This window comes from Podarcis gaigeae, assembly GCF_964106915.1.
Source record: "Podarcis gaigeae genome assembly, chromosome: 17".
NCBI lineage: Eukaryota > Metazoa > Chordata > Lepidosauria > Squamata > Lacertidae > Podarcis > Podarcis gaigeae.
This window is the reverse complement of record NC_139694.1, coordinates 16,086,982-16,107,528: the sequence shown is the minus strand read 5'-3', so window position 1 is coordinate 16,107,528 and position 20,547 is coordinate 16,086,982. Positions and strand designations below refer to the sequence as shown.

At 42.8% G+C, this 20,547-nt stretch overlaps 1 protein-coding gene across 13 annotated transcripts in view; it reads right to left on the bottom strand.

Moving 5' to 3' along the window:
* Positions 1–2,895: 2,895 nt before the first annotated feature.
* Positions 2,896–20,547, bottom strand: part of SHOC1 (shortage in chiasmata 1) — a 37,371-nt gene continuing 19,719 nt past the window's right edge. For 9 of the 13 annotated variants that reach the window (XM_083718247.1, XM_083718252.1, XM_083718253.1 and 6 more), the window contains 12 exons: positions 19,344–19,525; positions 18,853–18,925; positions 17,676–17,745; positions 17,370–17,554; positions 14,912–15,029; positions 13,977–14,088; positions 12,666–12,787; positions 11,030–11,123; positions 9,208–9,339; positions 7,715–7,864; positions 4,777–5,716; positions 2,896–3,238 (listed from right to left, as the gene is read on the bottom strand). In XM_083718247.1, the coding sequence (XP_083574373.1) occupies positions 3,135–3,238; positions 4,777–5,716; positions 7,715–7,864; positions 9,208–9,339; positions 11,030–11,123; positions 12,666–12,787; positions 13,977–14,088; positions 14,912–15,029; positions 17,370–17,554; positions 17,676–17,745; positions 18,853–18,925; positions 19,344–19,525 (2,282 nt within the window). In that variant the 3' untranslated portion in view covers positions 2,896–3,134. The remainder of the gene's footprint in view (positions 3,239–4,776; positions 5,717–7,714; positions 7,865–9,207; positions 9,340–11,029; positions 11,124–12,665; positions 12,788–13,976; positions 14,089–14,911; positions 15,030–17,369; positions 17,555–17,675; positions 17,746–18,852; positions 18,926–19,343; positions 19,526–20,547) is intronic. The other 4 variants (XM_083718255.1, XM_083718256.1, XM_083718254.1 and 1 more) reach the window with 2 other exon arrangements.

Sequence of the window (20,547 nt, the reverse complement as noted above, 5' to 3'; positions counted from 1 at the left end):
TCCAACACCATCAAAAAGGGGATGGGTGGAAGTGTCCCAGGAAATGGTTTGAATCCAAAGCTGGTCCCCTGGATGCCCCTAAACCCAGGATAAATTTAGTCATACAGTACTCCTGAGTGTGTATGTTAAAATCTCTCCTGTTAAAAGATTATTCAGCTTCAAAGTGGAACAAATCATAAAATCCAATTCTTTCTTATCCTAATGGTGTCAGCAAATGACTATTTGCAAGTGGCCTGCTTTATCCTATTCATGGTGATTAATGCAGTAATAATTCCTAATATGCATGCAGAAGAGAAAGAAAACGAGGCCCTTCTGAAGGTGATATTCCTTTTGATTTCCAGTATCGGTCAATCATCCGAAAGCCTTACATGCCAACAACCGAGTTTGGATTTTTGTACCATGTGCATCGCCACACAACGATATTTCAGTGAGACCTGTACAAGTGAATTTCCCAGTAGTTGTCCCTGGTCAGACCTGTTTCTGCAACCCTTCAAGTCATCCAAAACTGGTCACCTGAGATAGCTGCCTTACATTGCTTTGACCTGCAAGGCTGCTTTTCTCAAACCACACCTACCTGGCCTGCATCTGATGTGATGTCAGGTGGAAGGCAAGTAAAGGTGTGGTCAGATGATTGGGGCTAAGAGACAGCACTTTTGAAATGTGTTTCCACTTGGAAACTTCAAAAGGCACTGTTGCCAACCTGCTACACTTGGCCCACAGGGCTGGTGGAGATAAGGATTTGGTCCACCAGGCTGAAAAAAATTCCTACCTATGATTTACGGGGATGATAAAAGTGGAAGGCAGTTCCACTGGGTGAGGAAAGGAAGATAACCTCAGCAAATACCAGGAAACAGTTTGAGTCACAGCATTCCTTCATAATATGTTTAAGATAAAAAAACCTTATGGGCATCTAAAATCTCTCAAAAAACTATTTTTGTTTTCTCCTCACACATGACATTCTCTTTTTCCCTGTATTTCAAATAAAGAAGTACTAATTATGCGGTTTTAAAAACATTGCTGAATTATATAACATTGTTGCAATTCAAACAGGAGAGAAAGCCAGTTTTTGTTTTGTGGTTCCTTTTTGAAAGTAAGTTGCAGGATCTGTTCAGAGGATGTGTCAAAATGAGAAACTTAAAAAAATCTCTAAAAATGCTTGTCATTTTTAAAAAATGTACCCACCCCTAAGGTGTTTTTTATATCAATATTTTAAACCTTTCCCCCCTTCATGTACTTTTTATAGGTTTGGACTACAATTCTGATATGTGCATAATAAGGGTGAATTCAAGGAAAAGGAGCAGGAATGTTTCTTAAACTGTGAAAGAAAGAAAGCTGAAACATTCCCGCCCTGTGGCTGGTTATGATTATATTTGGCATCTCTTAGCTCTGAAATAGCAAATTCCTCAGATCAGCAAAAGAACCCTGCCAAATCTGTGGGAATGGAAAATTGGCTGTTCAGAGACCACAAAAATGGACCCAAAATAGTGATGCCTCCAGGCTTGTAAATATAAGTTACTATGATTATTTATTACTACAGTGGAACCTCGGGTTGCAGACGTAATCCGTGATGGAGGCACGCCCACAACCCGCAGTGTTCGCATCCTGAAGCACCGCATCTGCGCAGGTGTGATTTGGTGCTTTTGTGCATGCACGAAGCATGATTTAGCACTTCTGCGCATGCACGAGCGGCAAAACCCAGAAGTAACCCATTCCGGTACTTCTGGGTTTCCCATGGTCCACAACCTGAAAACACGTAACCTGAAGCGGCCATAACATGAGGTATGACTGTACTTCATTGACCTTTAAAAGCAACAATCCCTATACAGTGATACCTTGGGTTAAGTACTTAATTCATTCCGGAGGTCTGTCCTCAACCTGAAACTGTTCTTAACCTGAAGACCACTTTAGCTAATGGGGCCTCCTGCTGCCGACGCGGTGTCAAAACACAATTTCTGTTCTCACCCTGAAGCAAAGTTCTTAACCTGAAGCACTATTTCTGGGTTAGTGGAGTCTGTAACCTGAAGTGTATGTAACCTGAGGTACCACTGTACTGTAGATCTATAGGAATATTTTTCAGAGGCTGGATTCAATTACAGTGGTACCTCTGGTTACGAACTTAATTCTTTCTGGAGGTCTGTTATTAACCCAAAACCGCTCTTAACCTGAGGCACGCTTTCGTTAATGGGGCCTCCCGCTGCTGCTGCACCACTGGCACACGATTTCTGTTCTCATCCTGGGGCAAAGTTCTCAACCCAAGGTACTACTTCTGGGTTAGTGGAGTTTGTAACCCGAAGTGTTTGTAACCTGAGGAACCACTGTAACTAGTGGTGCTAGCGGAAGCAATTGGACTTCCCCCTCCCCCCCCTGAAATTGGCTCAGGTTTGGGGGGGCATGAGGGCATGACGAGAAGTACCAGATCATGTAGAAGAGGGAGGATCATTCCATCTGGCAAGCTGAAAAGCCTGTACTGTCAGCACAATTGGCAACGTGCCACACTGAATTTCCCCTGAGATATTTGACATATTTTAAGACCATTTATTTATGGCCCAATAAAGAGACTGCCCTGGGCAGGAGTGACAAGCTGGTTTCTCATGACAACCACCACTTTATATCTCCCCTTCAGCCTCAAATAAAGGAAGGAGGTCTACCAACTGCGAGCCTCCTCTCTCCTCTCTTTCTTCCTGGATACCTAGAAAGAAAGTGCCCCTTTCCTGTCCAGTCTTGAAATATGGACTTAGCAGCAGTCCACTGGTAGCTACGGGTGACAACTTAGTCTGTTGGCCTCGAATCAGGACAACTGCCATTTGTCCCTGACAGATGTTCCAAATTCTGCAGGCAGAGTCGAAAATATAGGCCCCCTTCTAGAGATGCTCCAAATGAGTTATAAAGATGACGTATAATTTAAGTATGCAGTGCTTTATTTTAATCGTCATACCGCATCGTTGTGTAATAATTTCCCAGGCTTATCTAACCTATTTTCTACAATCTCCAAAAACCCACCCTCCAACAAGCACTACAAGAAAATATTAAAAACTGTTTAAAAGTAAGTATACAATAAATTATAACATTGTTTTAAAACTGCTTAAAGTATATCACATAAAAACAGAAGTGTGAAAGGTGAGATTGCATTTCCTTTAAAGGAATTTGAGACGTGTTTGACCATCGCTTCTCCCAGGGTCTTTTTCATAGGTTAGACGTCTTTTTTTCAGCTGTGGTAACTGGGTGCATTTTAAACCTGCTGTAGGAAAAAAAAGTGTGTAGAAGTGAGCAATTACCTAGTAGGCATTATGCAGATCTAACTCATTAATCCCATCCAGCAGTAAGAAAAAGTCTGCATGCTTAGGCATTTAAAGGAGTGATCTAGCCAAAATGGAGCACTTTAAGTTCCATTTATTTCAGTTTGAGAGGGTTTAGCTTCTATTTAACTCCCATTGGATTAATTAAAGTGCTTACTGTTGGCTACATGGTGCCCTGAATTTCTGTCTTAAAAAGGAATTAATTGCTTGCTAAAGCAATGGTGTGTAAGAGCTTAAAATGGAGACAAGGTTACAACATTGAAATGGCATCTTGGATTGTGTAATTATGGGCTTTAACACCATACTATTTATTTCTTTATTTCTGTTCCTTTACAAAGCTCAGAGCTGCTTACATGGACTCCCACATCTGCTGATTTTCAACAATGGTGCAGCATTCGAGTGTTTCTATGGCGTTAACTGATATATTCCTTTGTAAATAAAAGGTTTTTAACCAGATTTATTAACGTGTTCAGCTGCACAAATTCAACATTATTAAGGGGGAAAATGTTTAAAATGAAGCTTGCAGCTTCACATGAGGAAGCATGCATCAAAAGGAAACATGTTAAGATTAATATGCCCAGAGAAGCAAGGAAACAGTGAAGCACAGTAAGAAAGTCAGACTGGCTGAATCCTTAAAGGCTTTGTCATAAGAGGCTATTTTCCATGGTTAAACACCTAATTGATGCATGGTCATTCCACAGATCTCAATTTTTAAAAAAGAAATGTGTATTATAATTGATCATTTCAACGCTCAACAAAGCAGTAGATTTAGGTAGAAAATAAGTATAAAAAGAGAGTGCAGTGGTACCTCAGGTTAAGTACTTAATTGGTTCCGGAGGTTCGTTCTTAACCTGAAACTGGTCTTAACCTGAAGCACCACTTTAGCTAAAGGGGCCTCCTGCTGCCGCCGCGCCGCTGGAGCACGATTTCTGTTCTCATCCTGCACAAAGTTCTTAACCCGAGGTACTATTTCTGGGTTAGCGGAGTCTGTAACCTGAAGCGTATGTAACCTGAGGTACCACTGTACATAAAAATATAGTTACTCAGATCTCAACTTTAATCCACAAGGGCCAGTGGAAAGCATTGTTTACAAATCTCTCATAATTATCCTAATTTCCCTAAGGTTCAACAATATGAGCAACACCACAGATTTCAATTAACTTTTCCTCTGTTCAGAGGAAGCTTCCTTTAATGAAAGCCTGAAGCAGTAAACTGAGAGCTGGCCCTAAAGCATCAAAGCGACAGAATCAAACACATTCAGGTTAAGAGTTAAGACTAGGTCCAGCATTTCATTCTGTAGGAATGGCCAAATATCCCATTAAACAAAAGGACTGCTCATGGTTCTGATAATATTTCTGTAATTTTGAGCAATAGCAGGTGAAAGGGCACGGAGCTGTAAGAAAAAATAAATAAGGAAAAGCTATTTTTCACTTAATCAGAAAAGAGTGGCAGCAAAGAGTGCTTTATGGTTTTACTCTACCTGCTGAAACGCATTCTCTTGGATTAGATGATAACACATTGGGATTTTTCTTTCTTGTGTACTCTCCTGTTATTGGAAAGTCCAAATTAAAGAATCTATCTGGACTAGATAATTCTTTGCTGAAACTTGAATCATGGGGAGATGAATCCATTGCTAGCACGGATGACTGGTTACCCCAAAACATCTCCTCAAACTGAAATTTTGGACCACTATATCCTGTCACACCAAGTTCTCCTAGAAAACTCTGAGAGTTCTGCTGGATTGGACAATCTTCTCTGCTAGAGACAAGATGCCAAGAAGATTTGGAATCCTTGCTAGATTCACATTGCTTTACAAGTGGCTGCTTTTTCACCTCCAGTATATTTTCAATATCTTGATGAGCAAGCTTTTGGCCTGAAGCTTTTGAACGGTACATTCTATTTTGCGCGCTATTTTCAAGATACATATTTGTTCCACCCAGCTTGTATGCTAAATATGGCATTGTAGCTTCAAGGTTAATATGGGGACGTCCTTTCAGATCATCTGGTGGTAGCAGTGATGAAGTTGTTCTTTTTTCCACTTCCATTTTTTTCGCAAATGGGATGTACTGTTGCTGCTCTATGCCTGTATTATCCTGAAAGAAACAAACTTTTTCCTGGTATGGTACTGAAGGTGCTATTAAGCTGCTGTGTTTTCCACCTAATTTCAGAGGAGTATAGGACTCATTTTGGTAGTAAACTGGGAAACAATTTTTGCTGTTCTGTACTTCACCATAGTTTCCAAAATATTTAGTAAAGGGACTGTGTCCTTGAAAGCCAGATAACACCGCCTTGGAAAAGGGAATTTCGGAGCAAGACCTGATAGAGCCCTTTATGTTTTTTTGAAGTGACACAGTTTCTTCTGGAAGTTTTGGCTCTGCTGGAGGGTTCAAGATGTACAGTGATGTGATGTCGCTAAAGTGCTGGAATGGAAGAAGCAGTTTCAAGTCTACACCACTAGAAAGACATGAAGCTTTTATTGCCACAGCATTTTCAACTATTAAGTGATAGGAAATACGCCAATCTGAATGTGCATAAAAATGACATCACCATCGAAACCTTAAAGGGGAAACTGAATTTATATGAAGATTTAATGCTTTAGTTCAAGTATAAAATTCTATTGGCTATCAGATCAAGACTTAGGATGGTATTTTGAACACAGTTCTGGTGTATTAGAACATCTTAAGGTGGTATAAGTAGGATTTCATCTTGAAATATCCAGTAACACTAGGGTGGCAGCTGCCTGCCAAATGCAACACAGCATTATCGCATTAAACATTCACACATGAGAAAAAGAGCAAGACAATTGCAGGATTCCTAAAACCATGGCCTAAAATGGTATAGTTTTGGTATAGTTGCCACAGGATAAATCACTGCTTGCATCTGTAATGGCAACATCTCTTTGTGGTATAGTTGCCACTGGAAAATCACAGGTGAAGACCCACACTGTAATGGCAACATCCATAACCCAGTAAAAACAATGTAATAAATGAGGTACATCAGGGCTACCAATACAGGTGTGGAAGATGTCTTGTTAACAATATTAACAAGAAATTACAGACATTACTATTGTGGCCTAACTATGCTGTGGCAGTTTGTTCAGTGGCAACCAAACTATGGGAACAACACAGAATTAGGTTTATATCAGTGCATGTCTACACTTTTGATATGGAACCTTTAATAAATGGGTTTGCAAGGGGCTGGGTTGGGCCAAGACATCTTGGCTCCTGAGGTAAATCACAAAACAGTGTCTCGCCGCTGCCAGTGAAGAAGGGGTTAGTGAAGATCTACATTAGTAATAATGATGGGGGTTATGTGTGTTTCAAATCAACCTTATCTGGTGGTTGAAGTGGGAATGACAGGGGGAGGGGCCTGCTCATGCTGGGTAGATGCGGACTCAAGAGACCCCCAGAGGACAGCCCTCACCATTTCCTTCCTAGAGTCAAAGGAGACCGAGGGGCCGCTGTAGAGGCAGCATTTGGAGGGGGCCTGCCAAAAAGGCAAACGATCCGGCCTCCAAAGAGTGTACAGAAGCAGCCGTCGCCACCAATACATTTATTGGAGTTTGGATCTGCTGCCCCTGTGGATCTTTCCACTTGAGGCAGTCACCTCACCTTGCCTCATGGGTGGGCTGGCCCTGGTAAGGGACATGCAGCATTCGCAGAACAGTCTTGGCCTATTTACTTTAAATTGCAGCTGGCATGCATTATAGAAACACATATAATAGGGATCAAGTTGTAAAAAAACAAATTCAGCTTCAGGAATTTTTCTTGTCACCCTTCTGTTTCAAAATTATATAGGTGGCAACCGTTTTGCACAAGGGTTGCATTTCTGGGCCCCGTGTGTGTCAGCAGTGTGTGCATAAACCTGTTCTGCCACACCCCCATTCCTCCCTCTTCCATATCCAAAAGGACCCACATGGCGGTTGTGCATCAACTGGACACAATGGCATAGCGGGGGGAGGGGCATGGCCCCAGGCGCAAAATTTTAAGGGGACCAACCAGGCATCCACACACAGGCGCCGGCTTCCATGAAGATCCTTGCCCTACCTTGTTGAAGGCAGCAGAGCAGCTCAGGCCCACAATGAGCCAGCACTAATGGAGGGAGACGGGTAAGGGGTAACTCCAGTGCGGCCTGGCCCAGCACTCCTCTCTGTGGGTATCAGGGGGATTCGCCTGCCAAGGGTCATGTTGGCCGGCCAGGCTCCCACCTGAATGGGCAGGCAGTGCAGTGCAGTGCAGTGTGGCCCCGCTTGGCTCAGGTGAGGCACCCTGGTGATGTCAGTGGCTTGCTTGCCCTGGGCGCTGCAACCCACGCTATGCCACTGATTGGACACATCTAAAGTACTGGATTCTTGCATAAACACATATAAACACAGTCACACACGGTACACAGGAGATGCTGGGCCCTGAATATCTGACCTTCAGAACTTTCTCAGGCACTTCAGGCAGAAGCGCATGAAGCTGGTCAAAGGTTGCTGACAGAAGCCACTCCAGTGAAGAGCTTTTCTTTAACATGACTTGAGCCACTAGAGGATTCATGCATGGAAATGTAAACAAGGATTTCTCTTCCTGAGGGGAAAAACCAGAATTAACTTTGTTATGTTTTCAAGGACAGCTGCAAGTGATGTTTGCTTTGTTTTGAGTTCAAAGGTAATAGCTTATGAGTTCGCTAACTGATTGCTGCAAAGTAGGATAAAAGAGGTTTCCTGGGGCCAGAATGCCTACAAATGTACCTTAATAGTTAGCGGGCCAAGTTGGCAGGCACATCTGCTGTTAGAGAGGCTACAAGTAAAAAGATAGCTGAAGACACCTCTGGTAGGCAAGAGCCATTTTGGCAAAGGCAATCCTTTTTATTTCCCGCTGCTCAAGCTGATGTTACTTACCTTTGTGAGTGGAAATAAGCAAAGACTGGGCTTTTGAACGGAACAAAGAAAGAAGCAAAGGGCTAGTTTTTAGAAAGTGTCTTTTGAAAACTGCCTTTATGGGAATTTGATGTAGGGCAGCAGAGTTTACAATTTGTAGGCGTTAAACTGCACCTCTGCCTATGCCCAAAATAATATAAATTCAAATATTACAAAATATTTTAAGTCCCTCCACTTAGAAGGAAACCAAAATCCAGATGCACGCTGAGCTCCTGGAACTTCTCACCACTCAGGAAACTGAGGCAAGCATAACAATATTATAAGAAGCTGGCATTGTGAAAGAGACATTATAAATTACAATTTCAACAAGGCATTAAAAACAGCTTGCTCCCTTTCTGCCCTGCCTGCATCTGCCATGTTGAAAGCAACAGTAATGAAAGAGGATGAATCAGATTCATTTGCCGTGTAAAATCAGAGTGTGCCAGTGCCTCCACCCACGTTTTCCTGGAGCATCCTTCAAGATCAGGTAAGGCAGGCAACATCTCAGTCTGGTCACCTCTCTCATTTATGTGTGTTTTGCTTCAGGATTTTCCTTCCAGAAAGTAACTACATCATTATATAAAACATACATTTATTTACAAATAGGATGGCTTTTAGCCAGCCAGCAGCATACAGCGATTCATTCCTTTCTTTGATAAGACATGGGCAGATTGCATTTTTCCATCTGGAAGACCCACTAGCAAGGAAGGACCGCAGCCTACCATGTAAAGTGGGTTGCAGTCCTTATCCTCTAGAGGATCCTTTCATGTGCAACAGCTGCATTTGAATAGTGTTCCCTGCTATTGTAGCCTACACACATTAAGAATAAAAGAAATGCAATGGAACAGGAACCACCTGTCCCTTGTAAGGAGAGGAGGGAACCAGTGGCTTTCCACCTGCTGCTTCCATTAGCCCCAGCCAACATTGCCAATGGTCAGGGATGATGGGAGGTTGTACTTCAGCAACATTTGGGAGGGCCACAGGTTCCCTGTTTGTTTGAGAGAAACACACCTCTGACGGCAAGACGGAAAGCCAAGATTTGTCTAGCCATTCCTGAGGATGTCTTTGAGAAGTCATCAGAATGTGGTCAGCGATCTGACGAACCAAAAGGGCTGTCTCTTCAACTCCTGGTGTAAGAACCACCTAAAATGTTGTTATACATTCAGAACAGAGATTACATAAAATGGAACAAAACAACAAGAATCCTTGGCAATTTAATGCCCAGGTTGATGCTGCATGTTAACAATCTCAGCCTAGACACAACATTAAGATAATCAAGGCCTCAGTTACCAATTTTCCAGTAAGCTCTATATGCGGTTAAAAAATTCTACCCCAGCTATATCAGGCAACAGCCTGAACTAAGAATTTACATTTGCTTTCATTTATTTTCCAAGCAGAACACCCGGAGCTTAATCAGGATTTAAAAAGTTGAAGAAAAACCTAGAGAATTTACATTAATAATGGATTGCTTAATTGTGATAACTGAGCTTGCTGACCTCTAGTGGTAACATGGCATTAGGTACTTCTGTTCAGACCACAGTGTTTTTTCCTACTGTCACATGCCAGAATTATTTGAAACTTATCATGTGCCAGCTACAATGGACAGAGCGTGGGCAGTGCAAACAAGCAATACTTGTGACAATAGATAGCAGAAGCTTGTGTGATATAAATTTGCCACAAGATTACTCAGTAAGTGATTTTAGAATACTGGCTGTGGCTGATGGTTGACAGGGCAATAATTCTTCTTCTTCTTCTTCTTCTTCTTCTCCTCCTCCTCCTCCTCCTCCTCCCCCCGCACTCAGGAAACGGTGGAGCTTTGGCTCCTGCCCCAACTCCAAATTGCCCTATTTGGGGACCTTACACAGGCTGCTACTGATAGGAAAGCGCAAACAGAAGTGTGCACATCACTGCCCTTTCAGCAAGTACATCAGTGGAAGAACCCAGCAGACCAAGGCAGGAGGTCACCTCTGCTACATTCTAACTCCCACCAGCAGCATGGAGCAGGGCTTAGAATTGCCCTGTACCTTAACTTATTGAGTGAGTATACCTTTGGATTGCATCTGCGCCTTCTTCCTGCACTTCTGCTTGTGTTTTGTAGCACACATTTGGGAATGTAGGGTATGTCACAAGAAAATTCAATCTGCACTGGTGCCAACTGGCTATGTAAAAAAGTGAGAAATCCAGCACTCCAGGAATCAGGTACTGTCATTCTAAGCCTTCAGCCCTCGCAAATGAGAACCAAATGATAGGGGTGGGGGAAGCCAAGTGATGACATAAGAAACACAGCTTTATACAGACTCCATTGAAAACTGTGGCCACTTTCACTTGTAACACAAAGCTATGGTTTGTCTTAACTATAGTTTGTTGAACAAAGCAGGGTCAATATTTGGAGTCTTGTTTCACCTAATGTTGGTTTCTGTTTGCTAATCACTTTTGCCGCATTTCTCTCTAGACAGGTGAGCATCTTGAGGCGGGGCACCAACACTAACCAGGATTATGCTTGCATAGTGGGGTTAGATGCAACAAGAAGCCATGGTTGACACAAGCTGCAATTCATAAGCCAACTTCAAACAGTGGTTTTATATTCCGATTTGTTGATCACTAGCAAGACATAGTTCATTGGTGAGGATAGGTTTGGGTGTGCAAACCGACCTTATCTTAGCATTTCATGCAAACCAAGTTACTGCCAGATCCCACACATCCTTTGAGATTCCTTTACAGCAGATATTAAAATCTAACCAATTTCCTATCTTTTGTCTGTGCATGAAGGACCAAATATTCTGCTAATGGAGTTTCATCAGCAACATTAAAGAATATATTTTACAAAAACTACCTTTACGTCAAAGTCTTCCGACTTCTGTGCAAATGAAACCAAGGCTCCATAAATCAAGGTTAGGTGATGCAGAGTCTTTCCAGCTAGACTATACCTAAATAAAGTAGTATTTCATTACACTTAGTCAATATCTGTGTTCAAATTCTATGAAATATTGAACATTAAGTTACCTGAACATTTGCTGGGGAAACAGTGCGATAAAGTACAAACAACATTAATATTCTTTAAATTTATCCCTTTTTATAAAACGTATGCATTTGGCTTACACTGCATGCCATAATTCTTTTCCTATGTATCCTTACTTTGTTCCAATATTTTTCCTTTCTGTGATATATGTATTTATTTTAAAACATTTACAGTATATACCACTTAATACCATTTAAATAAAATCTCTAAGTGGTGTACGGTCAAATATAGATTCACTGTTATTCTTCTTCTTAACCTATAGAAAGGATGCAATAAAAACTGAACAGGCAGAACTACATGATACAGTAAAAAATGACAAAGTTAAAAATGTAGGACACTTCAGTAACTGCAAAACTGACAAATGTATCTAGCTACGTCTTACTCAGAGCAGGCCGGCTGAAATTAGTTATGCCCACTGACTTCAATGGGTCAATTCCCAGTAAAACTTAGTTGGATTCCATCCACAAGAATCAAAGCAAGATATCTCAGAATGGGTAGTATTCATACAACCCAGACTTCTCTCCATAACCTCACAAGGAAAGAGCATTTAAGGTAGCTATTTCTGTCTGATCTGAAGAAAGTCAGACTGTACCAGGAAAGTGAATGTGGATGCAGAAATGACCCTGTTCTCCTGTAAATAATTAGTGAGGAATAACATATTTATAGTGACTGGCTAGGCTGCAGCATTTTTAAGAGGCCTGCACTTCTTAACGTGCTGCTATTCAGCTCCCGAACAGCAGCAGTCAAAACATTTTTGTTAAGGCATGTGCAGCAATCAGACCCATAATCAATAATTTTGTGGTGAGGGCAACTGAGGATACACAGGACTGGGATAAATAACTTAACCATAACATAGTTAAATATATTTAAGGTTAGTCCATTGTATGAGATATTAATAAAATAAACATTTTAGAGTAAGTGCCTAGTGCTTGCTGTATCAAAGTGTTTGCAGTCATTTGCCAGAATGCTGGAAGGTAGGAACAGGTATGTTTTAAACAACAGGTAGACTATTGTTTCCATACTGAACATTCAGGGGAAAGGTCTAGAGCAAGGACGTCCAACTCCCAAGAGACTGTGATCTACTCATGGGGCGGGGGGGGGGGGGGACTGGCAGTGATCTACCCCTTTTGGGGAGGGATCAGGTCAAAGAGCTTTTTTTAGGGAGGAAAGCCCCGTTATTAAGAGCAAAATGTAAGACGAGTAAAAACTCCGTCTTTCGTTCCAGCAGTTATGCGAAAATGGAGGGAGGGGGAGGGACCAGATGCTCTTAGGCCAACGCAAAGGAAAAGGAGCTGATTGACCTGTTGGACATTCCTGGTCCAGAGGATCTCCTCCATTACAGCTACAGCCTTGGCAGAAATATTGCAAATTTGAGCTTTCACTTCTTAAAAAAAAGATGGCATTCTTCTAAACCTCATGAACTAGGATCAAACAAAAGATATGAACTTACTCTGAATTTAATCTTTCTTGGGAGTAGAAAATAATCCAACAGGAGCTGTACTGGAGTGACAGCACCACAAGTCTTAACACAATGCTATCAGAAGATTTTTCATAACCAAGTTCTTCCATGTTCTGCAACAAAATAAGTATAAAGCAAGGAGCTGATTGTATATGCAAGACTATAGCTATCATTGAAAATGGTTGAAGCACAGGATTTCACTCCTAATTTGGAAAGTGAGTTTCACTTTCTATAAAAGAGGGATAATTAAGCTAAGGTGTGTTTTGAGATTTGTATTAAAGATGCCTATTAAATCGTAGCAGAATCAGTGAGTGTGCCTTAAATGTTTAAAATGTCACGAGTCTATTATACTCTGCAACTAATGCAGGATTAAAGTGTGGATTAGAAGAAAAAAAGAACCACCAATATTTTTGCTTCCACATGAGTATTACCATATTTTTCCGTGTATAAGACAATGGTTCTTTTCCTTTAAAAAATTAGGCAAAAATTGGGGATCATCTTATACATGAATAACTAAACAACTCAAGGGTAAGCTCCCCCTAGAAAACCTCAACAACTCAAGAAATACTGATTTCTTAATTTTGGGTTCAAAAAAATAGGGGTTGTCTTATACATGGGGGTGTCTTATACTTATTACCCCTCCATTTATCTGAGGTTTGTAATTTTACAGGCTCAAAAGTCTGCTTGACAACTTTCATTAATTCACTTTATAAAGTTTATGCCTTGAGTAACAATCACCCACTTGATCTAAAGCTGTGTTTCTGTACTCGCTTAATTGGCAGACCAGAGTGAGAACTTCTGCACTCAGGTCCGCCAACCAGGCTCCACCCCCTTGGCAGCCCATGATTGGGCAATTTAAACTTTAGCCTTGCTGAGCTATTCTGCCCTGTAATGTGGCCAGTGAGGGATTTTACAACTGCCGGCCGCTAGAATGTGATTCCTTGCCACAAGGGAAATGGAGGACAACCTGTGAGGGGCTGCCAATGCTGTCAACCCAAAGCAGGGTAATTGGCCATCTCTGTACTCACTTATCCAGCAGTAATTTTCACTGACTCAATAACGTTCACTTCTGAGTAGATATGCACGGGATCATAGAGCAAAATACACAATATATTTAGTAGTTATACAACAGAACAATTCCCCCTTGACTAACAGATTATCAAGATTTACCTATTATTTGACATATTCTCATGTTAACTTATTACTAAGCTGTAAAACGTCTTAGACCCCTTCAGTGTCCAGGACAGCATAAAACTTCGCATATACGCAAGGGAAAAATCTTTAACTGCCACATATTTTTACCTGAATAACAATAGCAGTGCATTCATCTACAGTCATCACGATGTAACGGTCCGTGCTTCCAAAGAACTGTAATGCCTCACAGCACTTCCTCTCAATAAATGTAATATTGTACCTGTACAGATTAGTCCCTGTTAGTAGACCAGCTGTGTACATTTCAGTAACCCAACTTAAATACTTAAAATTGTGCTCTTCCTGCACTGAATGTCCCAGCATTATTTCTCATGGTAGTCTTTCTTTTCCTGTGTCATCTGGCCTTGCTAAGTTCTAAGAGGACTTTCCTCAGCTCTGCTGCACCCCACACCTCTGCCAGTTCATTGCCTGCTACTGAATTACCTGACAAAAGGCTAGGGCATACAACCCCACCCCCACCCCAACTGGAAGAAATTATATTTTGCTTGTATTTTAATAGGGGGGGTGGTGGCAGAATCTAATTCACACTTCCAAAAACAATATGCAAACCAGACAACAACCATCATCTGAAATTGACATTTGCCGAATTTTGCAATACAACCAACCTACGTGCTGCATATATTAAGGGGAAATGTGCATAAAAACACATATATTAGTGAAAATAACACACAAAAATGCATTATATTATTAGTAACCGCTTGCAAAAATGTGTATATTAGTGAAAAAAATTGATAGGAAAATGTGCTTATTAGGATAAATTTGCACCCAAATGCTGGCAATGTTTTAAAATGCAAATTGCTGAGGAATTGTGGAAAAGTGAATTTAGTCTTGGAAAAACGAAAAGCTGTGAGAAACCTAAATTGACAGATTCCTTCATCCTCAACTGGCCACATTTAATTGAGAAGTAGGTCGCAAGTGTTTATTAACATTCAGTCCTTATTAACAGCCATAGAGAACAGGCTGAGGAGGAATTGCAAGCTATGACAATGGAAACGCAAAGAGAATGCAAGATGCTCACTACTTACTTGGACTCCAGTAACTGAAGGATTTCTGGGGTATTGAGAAGGCCCTCAGATGTCAGAAAAACATATGGAATTGGCAGTTCCAGGAGGACACACCCAAAATTATCTGGAGAAACCTCTTCTAAAGAATATTATTATTATTATTGTTATTAAGATATCTATACTATCTTTCATTCAAGGGTCTCGGTGCAGTTCATAAAAACACAAGATAAACGCATAATTAAGTACCGTATTTTTCGTCCCATTGGACGCTCCGTCCCATAGGACGCACCTACTTTTTTGGGGGGGAAATAAAGGGAAAAAAATTCCTTTATTTCCCCCCCCAAAACCAGGTCGGGGAACAGTGGGATGGCGGTGCTGCACCTCCCCGCTGTCCCCCGAGCTTGTGGGGCTGGCCCATGTCTGCCTGGCGCGAGGGGCGCTCTGCTTCAGGGCGCCCCGCGCGTCGGGCGGCACGCTACAGTCCGCAGCATGGGGAGCCCTCTGTTTCAGGGCGCCCCACGCGCCCCCCCGGGTGCGCAAGGCTTGCCAACACCAGCGCGGAGCACGGGGCGTCCTCCAAAGGGCACCCCGTGCTCCGCGCTGCCAGCTGCCGCCCGCAAGCCTTGCGCTCTCGGGGGGAGATCCCCCGGGTGCGCAAGGCTGGCCACCACCAGCGCGGAGCACGGGGCGGCCTCCAAAGGGCGCCCCGTGATCCGTGCTGCCGGCTGCCGCCCGCAAGCCTTGCGCTCCCGGGGGGAGATCCCCCGGGTGCGCAAGGCTTGCCGACACCAGCGCGGAGCACGGGGCGGCCTCCGAAGGGTGCCCCGTGCTCCGCGCTGCCGCCCGCAAGCCTTCGGCTCCCGGGGGAGATCCCCGGGTGCGCAAGGCTAGCGGACACCTGCGCGGAGCACGGGGCGGCCTCCGAAGGGCGCCCCGTGCTCCGCGCTGCCAGCTGCCGCCCGCAAGCCTTGCGCTCTCGGGGGGAGATCCCCCGGGTGCGCAAGGCTTGCCGACACCAGCGCGGAGCACGGGGCGTCCTCCGAAGGGCGCCCCGTGCTCCGCGCTGCCAGCTGCCGCCCGCAAGGCTGGCCAACACCAGCGCGGAGCACGGGGCGTCCTCCGAAGGGCACCCCGTGCTCCGCGCTGCCAGCTGCCGCCCGCAAGCCTTGCGCTCTCGGGGGGAGATCCCCCGGGTGCGCAAGGCTGGCCACCACCAGCGCGGAGCACGGGGCGGCCTCCAAAGGGCGCCCCGTGATCCGTGCTGCCGCCTGCCGCCCGCAAGCCTTGCGCACCCGGGGATCTCCCCCGGGTGCGCAAGGCTTGCCACACCAGCGCGGAGCACGGGGCGGCCTCCGAAGGGTGCCCCGTGCTCCGCGCTGCCGCCCGCAAGCCTTTAGCTCCCGGGGGAGATCCCCGGGTGCGCAAGGCTAGCGGACACCTGCGCGGAGCACGGGGCGGCCTCCGAAGGGCGCCCCGTGCTCCGCGCTGCCAGCTGCCGCCCGCAAGCCTTGCGCTCACGGGGGGGGGATCCCCCGGGTGCGCAAGGCTGGCCAACACCAGCGCGGAGCACGGGGCGGCCTCCAAAGCGCGCCCCGTGCTCCGTGCTCCCGGCTGCCGCCCGCAAGCCTTGCGCTCACGGGGGAACTCCCTCCAGGCGTGCAAGGCTTGCGGATAGCTTCCTGGAGCCTGGAGAGCGAGAGACGTCGGTGCGCACCGACGCCTCTCGCTCTCCAGGCTTCAGCGAAAGCCTGCATTCGCCCCATAAGACGCACACACATTTCCCCTTCATTTTTGGAGGGGAAAAAGTGCGTCTTATAGGGCGAAAAATACGGTACTTAAAACAGAAAACAACAAAACAATAACCCCCCTCCCACAAACACATTTAAAATGCTTTAAAATATTAATTAGCCAAACCCTTGGTTGAAGAGGAGCGTTATTGCCTGGCACCTAAAGATATATAATGGCGACGCCATAGATATGCACATGCTCGTGCTGCTTTTAAGTGAACTGTGAGTCAGGCAGTCCTGGAATAAAATCTCCTCTCAATCTATATAAAGTGATTTTAGGCAAACTACAGTCTTTCAGCTTCAGCTACCAATCTGTACTATGAATACTGACATACTTTACAAGGTTGCTGTAAGGATTACTGAAATAATGTATAAGGAAAAGATTAAGATTGCTGAATTATATTTTTTTAAAACTGGAGCTGACTAGCACAAAGCAATATATTTAAAAAATGCTATATTAACACTATATATTAGTTTTCCCATTAGATCAGAGCACAGCACTAGTTCTTTTCTGCCTTTACAGCTGTATAGCTGGGGGAGGAAACCCTGGGCACCATCTGATTTTATGCGACTTTCATTTCTGGGAGTCAATGTTATGTAACCATTTGAAAAGATATTGGATCACTTTTTATGAAGCATGCCCGAACCTATTTGACTTTTATCATCTATTTAGTATTTAAACATTCACCTACCGATTCCAAATGTTTCCGGAACAGTGGTTATGAAAGTTATGTAAGAAACATTGAGATTTTTGCAAATATCAAGCCAGCAGGATTTTTCTGAATAATTATACTCCACCACTAATGAAAAATGAGTCCAAGGGAAATCAGGTCCAATGTTCTGATTATATACAACCACACAAGAGGATCTTTCCAAACTGCAAACGAAGCAAAGGTGGGGGAATTTTAGGATGACTACCTTCAGTTACATCCTACAAATCTTTTCTTTTTAATAATTTCAACATCACAGTCTATTTTCTAATAATGAAGTATACTCACCTACTTATTACATCTTGGCTCTCTAGAAAAGTCCCTCTTTCCTCAGAATCTAAATACACAATTTTCAAGCCTGTTGGAAGACAGAGCTGCAAGTTAGTGACTCAAGTTAAAAGGTTCATTTGAAGCTGTGGTAATTGTCATATGGCCAATAATAACCAATAATAACATTTGTCAGGTTCCATCAGACAAGAGAGCGTGAAAAATACCAGCATATAGTAATGATATTTACTTTATCTTTAGTATTTATATAAATGTGCTGGGAAGTTCTCTGTTCTTTAAAGGGCAACTTCAGATGATCATCTGTTGTCTTAATGAGATATGAATGAGCCTTTCCCCCCCATACATTCATGCCCTTGGTGTGAGACAGCAAACAAATGGGAAACTTTTCCATTTACAATACGTAGTTTCTGATTTCCTCTGGACCAGGAAACTCTGGTTAGCAGCTTCTGAACAAGTCTGGATATTAAGTCAACTTCAAACCTTAGCTTAATATCCTGGTTCTTCTGAAGCTGATAACTATAGTTTGCCACCTGGACAAAATAGAAAAGCTCATGCAAAGGGGCTGTATGTCCTACAAAAAGTCTCATTCATATTCCATCCAAAGGCAGAAAGTATCATGCTGTAATGACTGTGAAGTGACCATCATTTGTATATCAGATTGCTTCCTAATGACCATCTAATGCTTCTACAGCAATTCAGAGGTGCCTGCTTGAATTGGAAAGGTTTATCAATTGAACATTGATGGCTGGTGGCTAGGACATGCTCCACAACCTGAGGTGAGGGCTGGAGAAAGTTGCAGAGATTCGAGGGAAACAAACATATCTAGGTCTGAGATTTTTAGTTAGGAAGACTTTTGTGGGGCTTCAAGAGATGATCACACACTTGCTTGTGGAGGAGCTGATGCAACTTTATATTCTAGTAGTCCTACCTGGCTCTCAGTGCTCATTGTGCTTGTTTTTAAATAAACACCTATCATGAAATCACTGCATGTGTCTCTATCTTGTCCAAAAGGAAACTAAAACAGAGAAATCATCATTGCTCAGAGAACTACAGAATATATAATAATATTATGGGAGTTTGAGATTCAGATCCAAGACTTTTGAATTGAAATATGCAAGCAAACATGCAAATATTAAGGTATATACAGTTTCCAAGCAAAACAAAAAATAACATTTACCTTGCACTGTACTGATGGTGTTGATTAGTACATCTGTTTCTTCATCAAAACCCATTCTAGTCACAATTACTACCTGGCACATCATAAAAAATAAAATAAAGTACCGTATGCATTTTAAAAACAACAACACAATGATCAGTCTGTATTTGATATTTAAAATATTTGACAATAATTTGAGATAGTGGTAGATATTTTCAGGACTTGAGGATTAATCACAAGAAGCAAGAGTAATTTAGATTAAATGCGAAAGTAGATTAATGGATGTAGATAAAATAAGAAACAAGGCTATGCAAAAACTAGTATTTGTAGATGCTCAGTCCTAGGTTTTGCTGAGCATACTACCCCTGCTCCAAGGGTGGGGAATTATTTCTCCAACACTTAGACAGGTGGGTGAACTTTCCTTCCCTGGCAATTCATGCTATGCTAAAAATTCTGTATAATAATTCCAGTCTTGGTTTTCAGCAGATATGCCAGCTTTGGATATTATTTACCTTATTCTGATCATTCATATTACTCTGCACCCATTTGTACATTTGATGATGCAGTTCTTTTATCTTGGGATTGACTTCTTGCTTCTGCATGGAAATCTGCACAATCTCCAACAATCTACAAATATTATCCAGCCTGGAGTCCAGGAAGTCCTTATATCTATCTTTTGCGTTGAACAAATATCCTATTTAAAATTAATTACAGCAATCACATGCTTTACAAAATCATCATTAACAACAGTACTGTAACAAACTAGTAGTTTGTTTCTTTTTATTGTCCAATATGAAACAATCACAAAGCAACCGTCAAGTTTAACATTAAAACAACAACACCAAAAGAAAAATATATAGCACAGAAACAGCCCTAAGCATAATAAGCATATTTCCTCAAACCATATAAATACTTGATTCATTTGGAGGTGACATACACTGTAATGCTGTAAAAATAAACAAAAAATACAATGTATGCATCTGCCACAGACTTTTAACATTGTTATGGCCCATGATAGTTTTACTGGTAATTTAAAGATTGGCCAATGTTGCCCTTAAAGGCTGCATTCTGTAATGCTGAACCAGCCACCCTCACCCAAATCTTCCAGACTCAACATATATTAACTCTTCCCTTTCAACCTTTAGAAATATTTTGGAGGGGGGAAATGTACCATGCTAGGACAAAATGTAGTACTTCTGTGACGAGTAACAGCCTTAAGTTAATTCAGGCTCTGATGAAATGAATATGATATTGCAACGTATTTAGAAGAAGATTCAGGGCTAGCTCTGCAAAGGATATGCTGGGCCCCACCCTCATTAGAACTGGGATGTGGGGTTAATGAAGAAAGCCTCAGGGGAAAGTCCCGGAAAGCTTCAGAGCAAAGTCCTAAACTTATTGCCAAAAGTTATTGGACACCCAGAGCTTCACCAGGTCTCTAGGTGTTGCAGCGAAGATGAGGACCTCACCTTATCACTCACCCATCCAATACAGTTATCAGCAGTTTGTCCTTGCTGTCTTTGGACAGTCTGAAGGAGTGATGCTTTTTCAGGAGATTGAGCGGCTGTAGCCCCCCTTTCCCATTGCCTTTTTTCTCCGACTAGAAGCCCTGCTCCCCTAAGTGCTCCTTTCTCTCCTTCCCCATGGTGGCTCCCTTTTATCCCCTCCTGCACAGTAAGCAAAGAGGAGTTGAGCAGTAATTGGCAAGGCAATCACAGT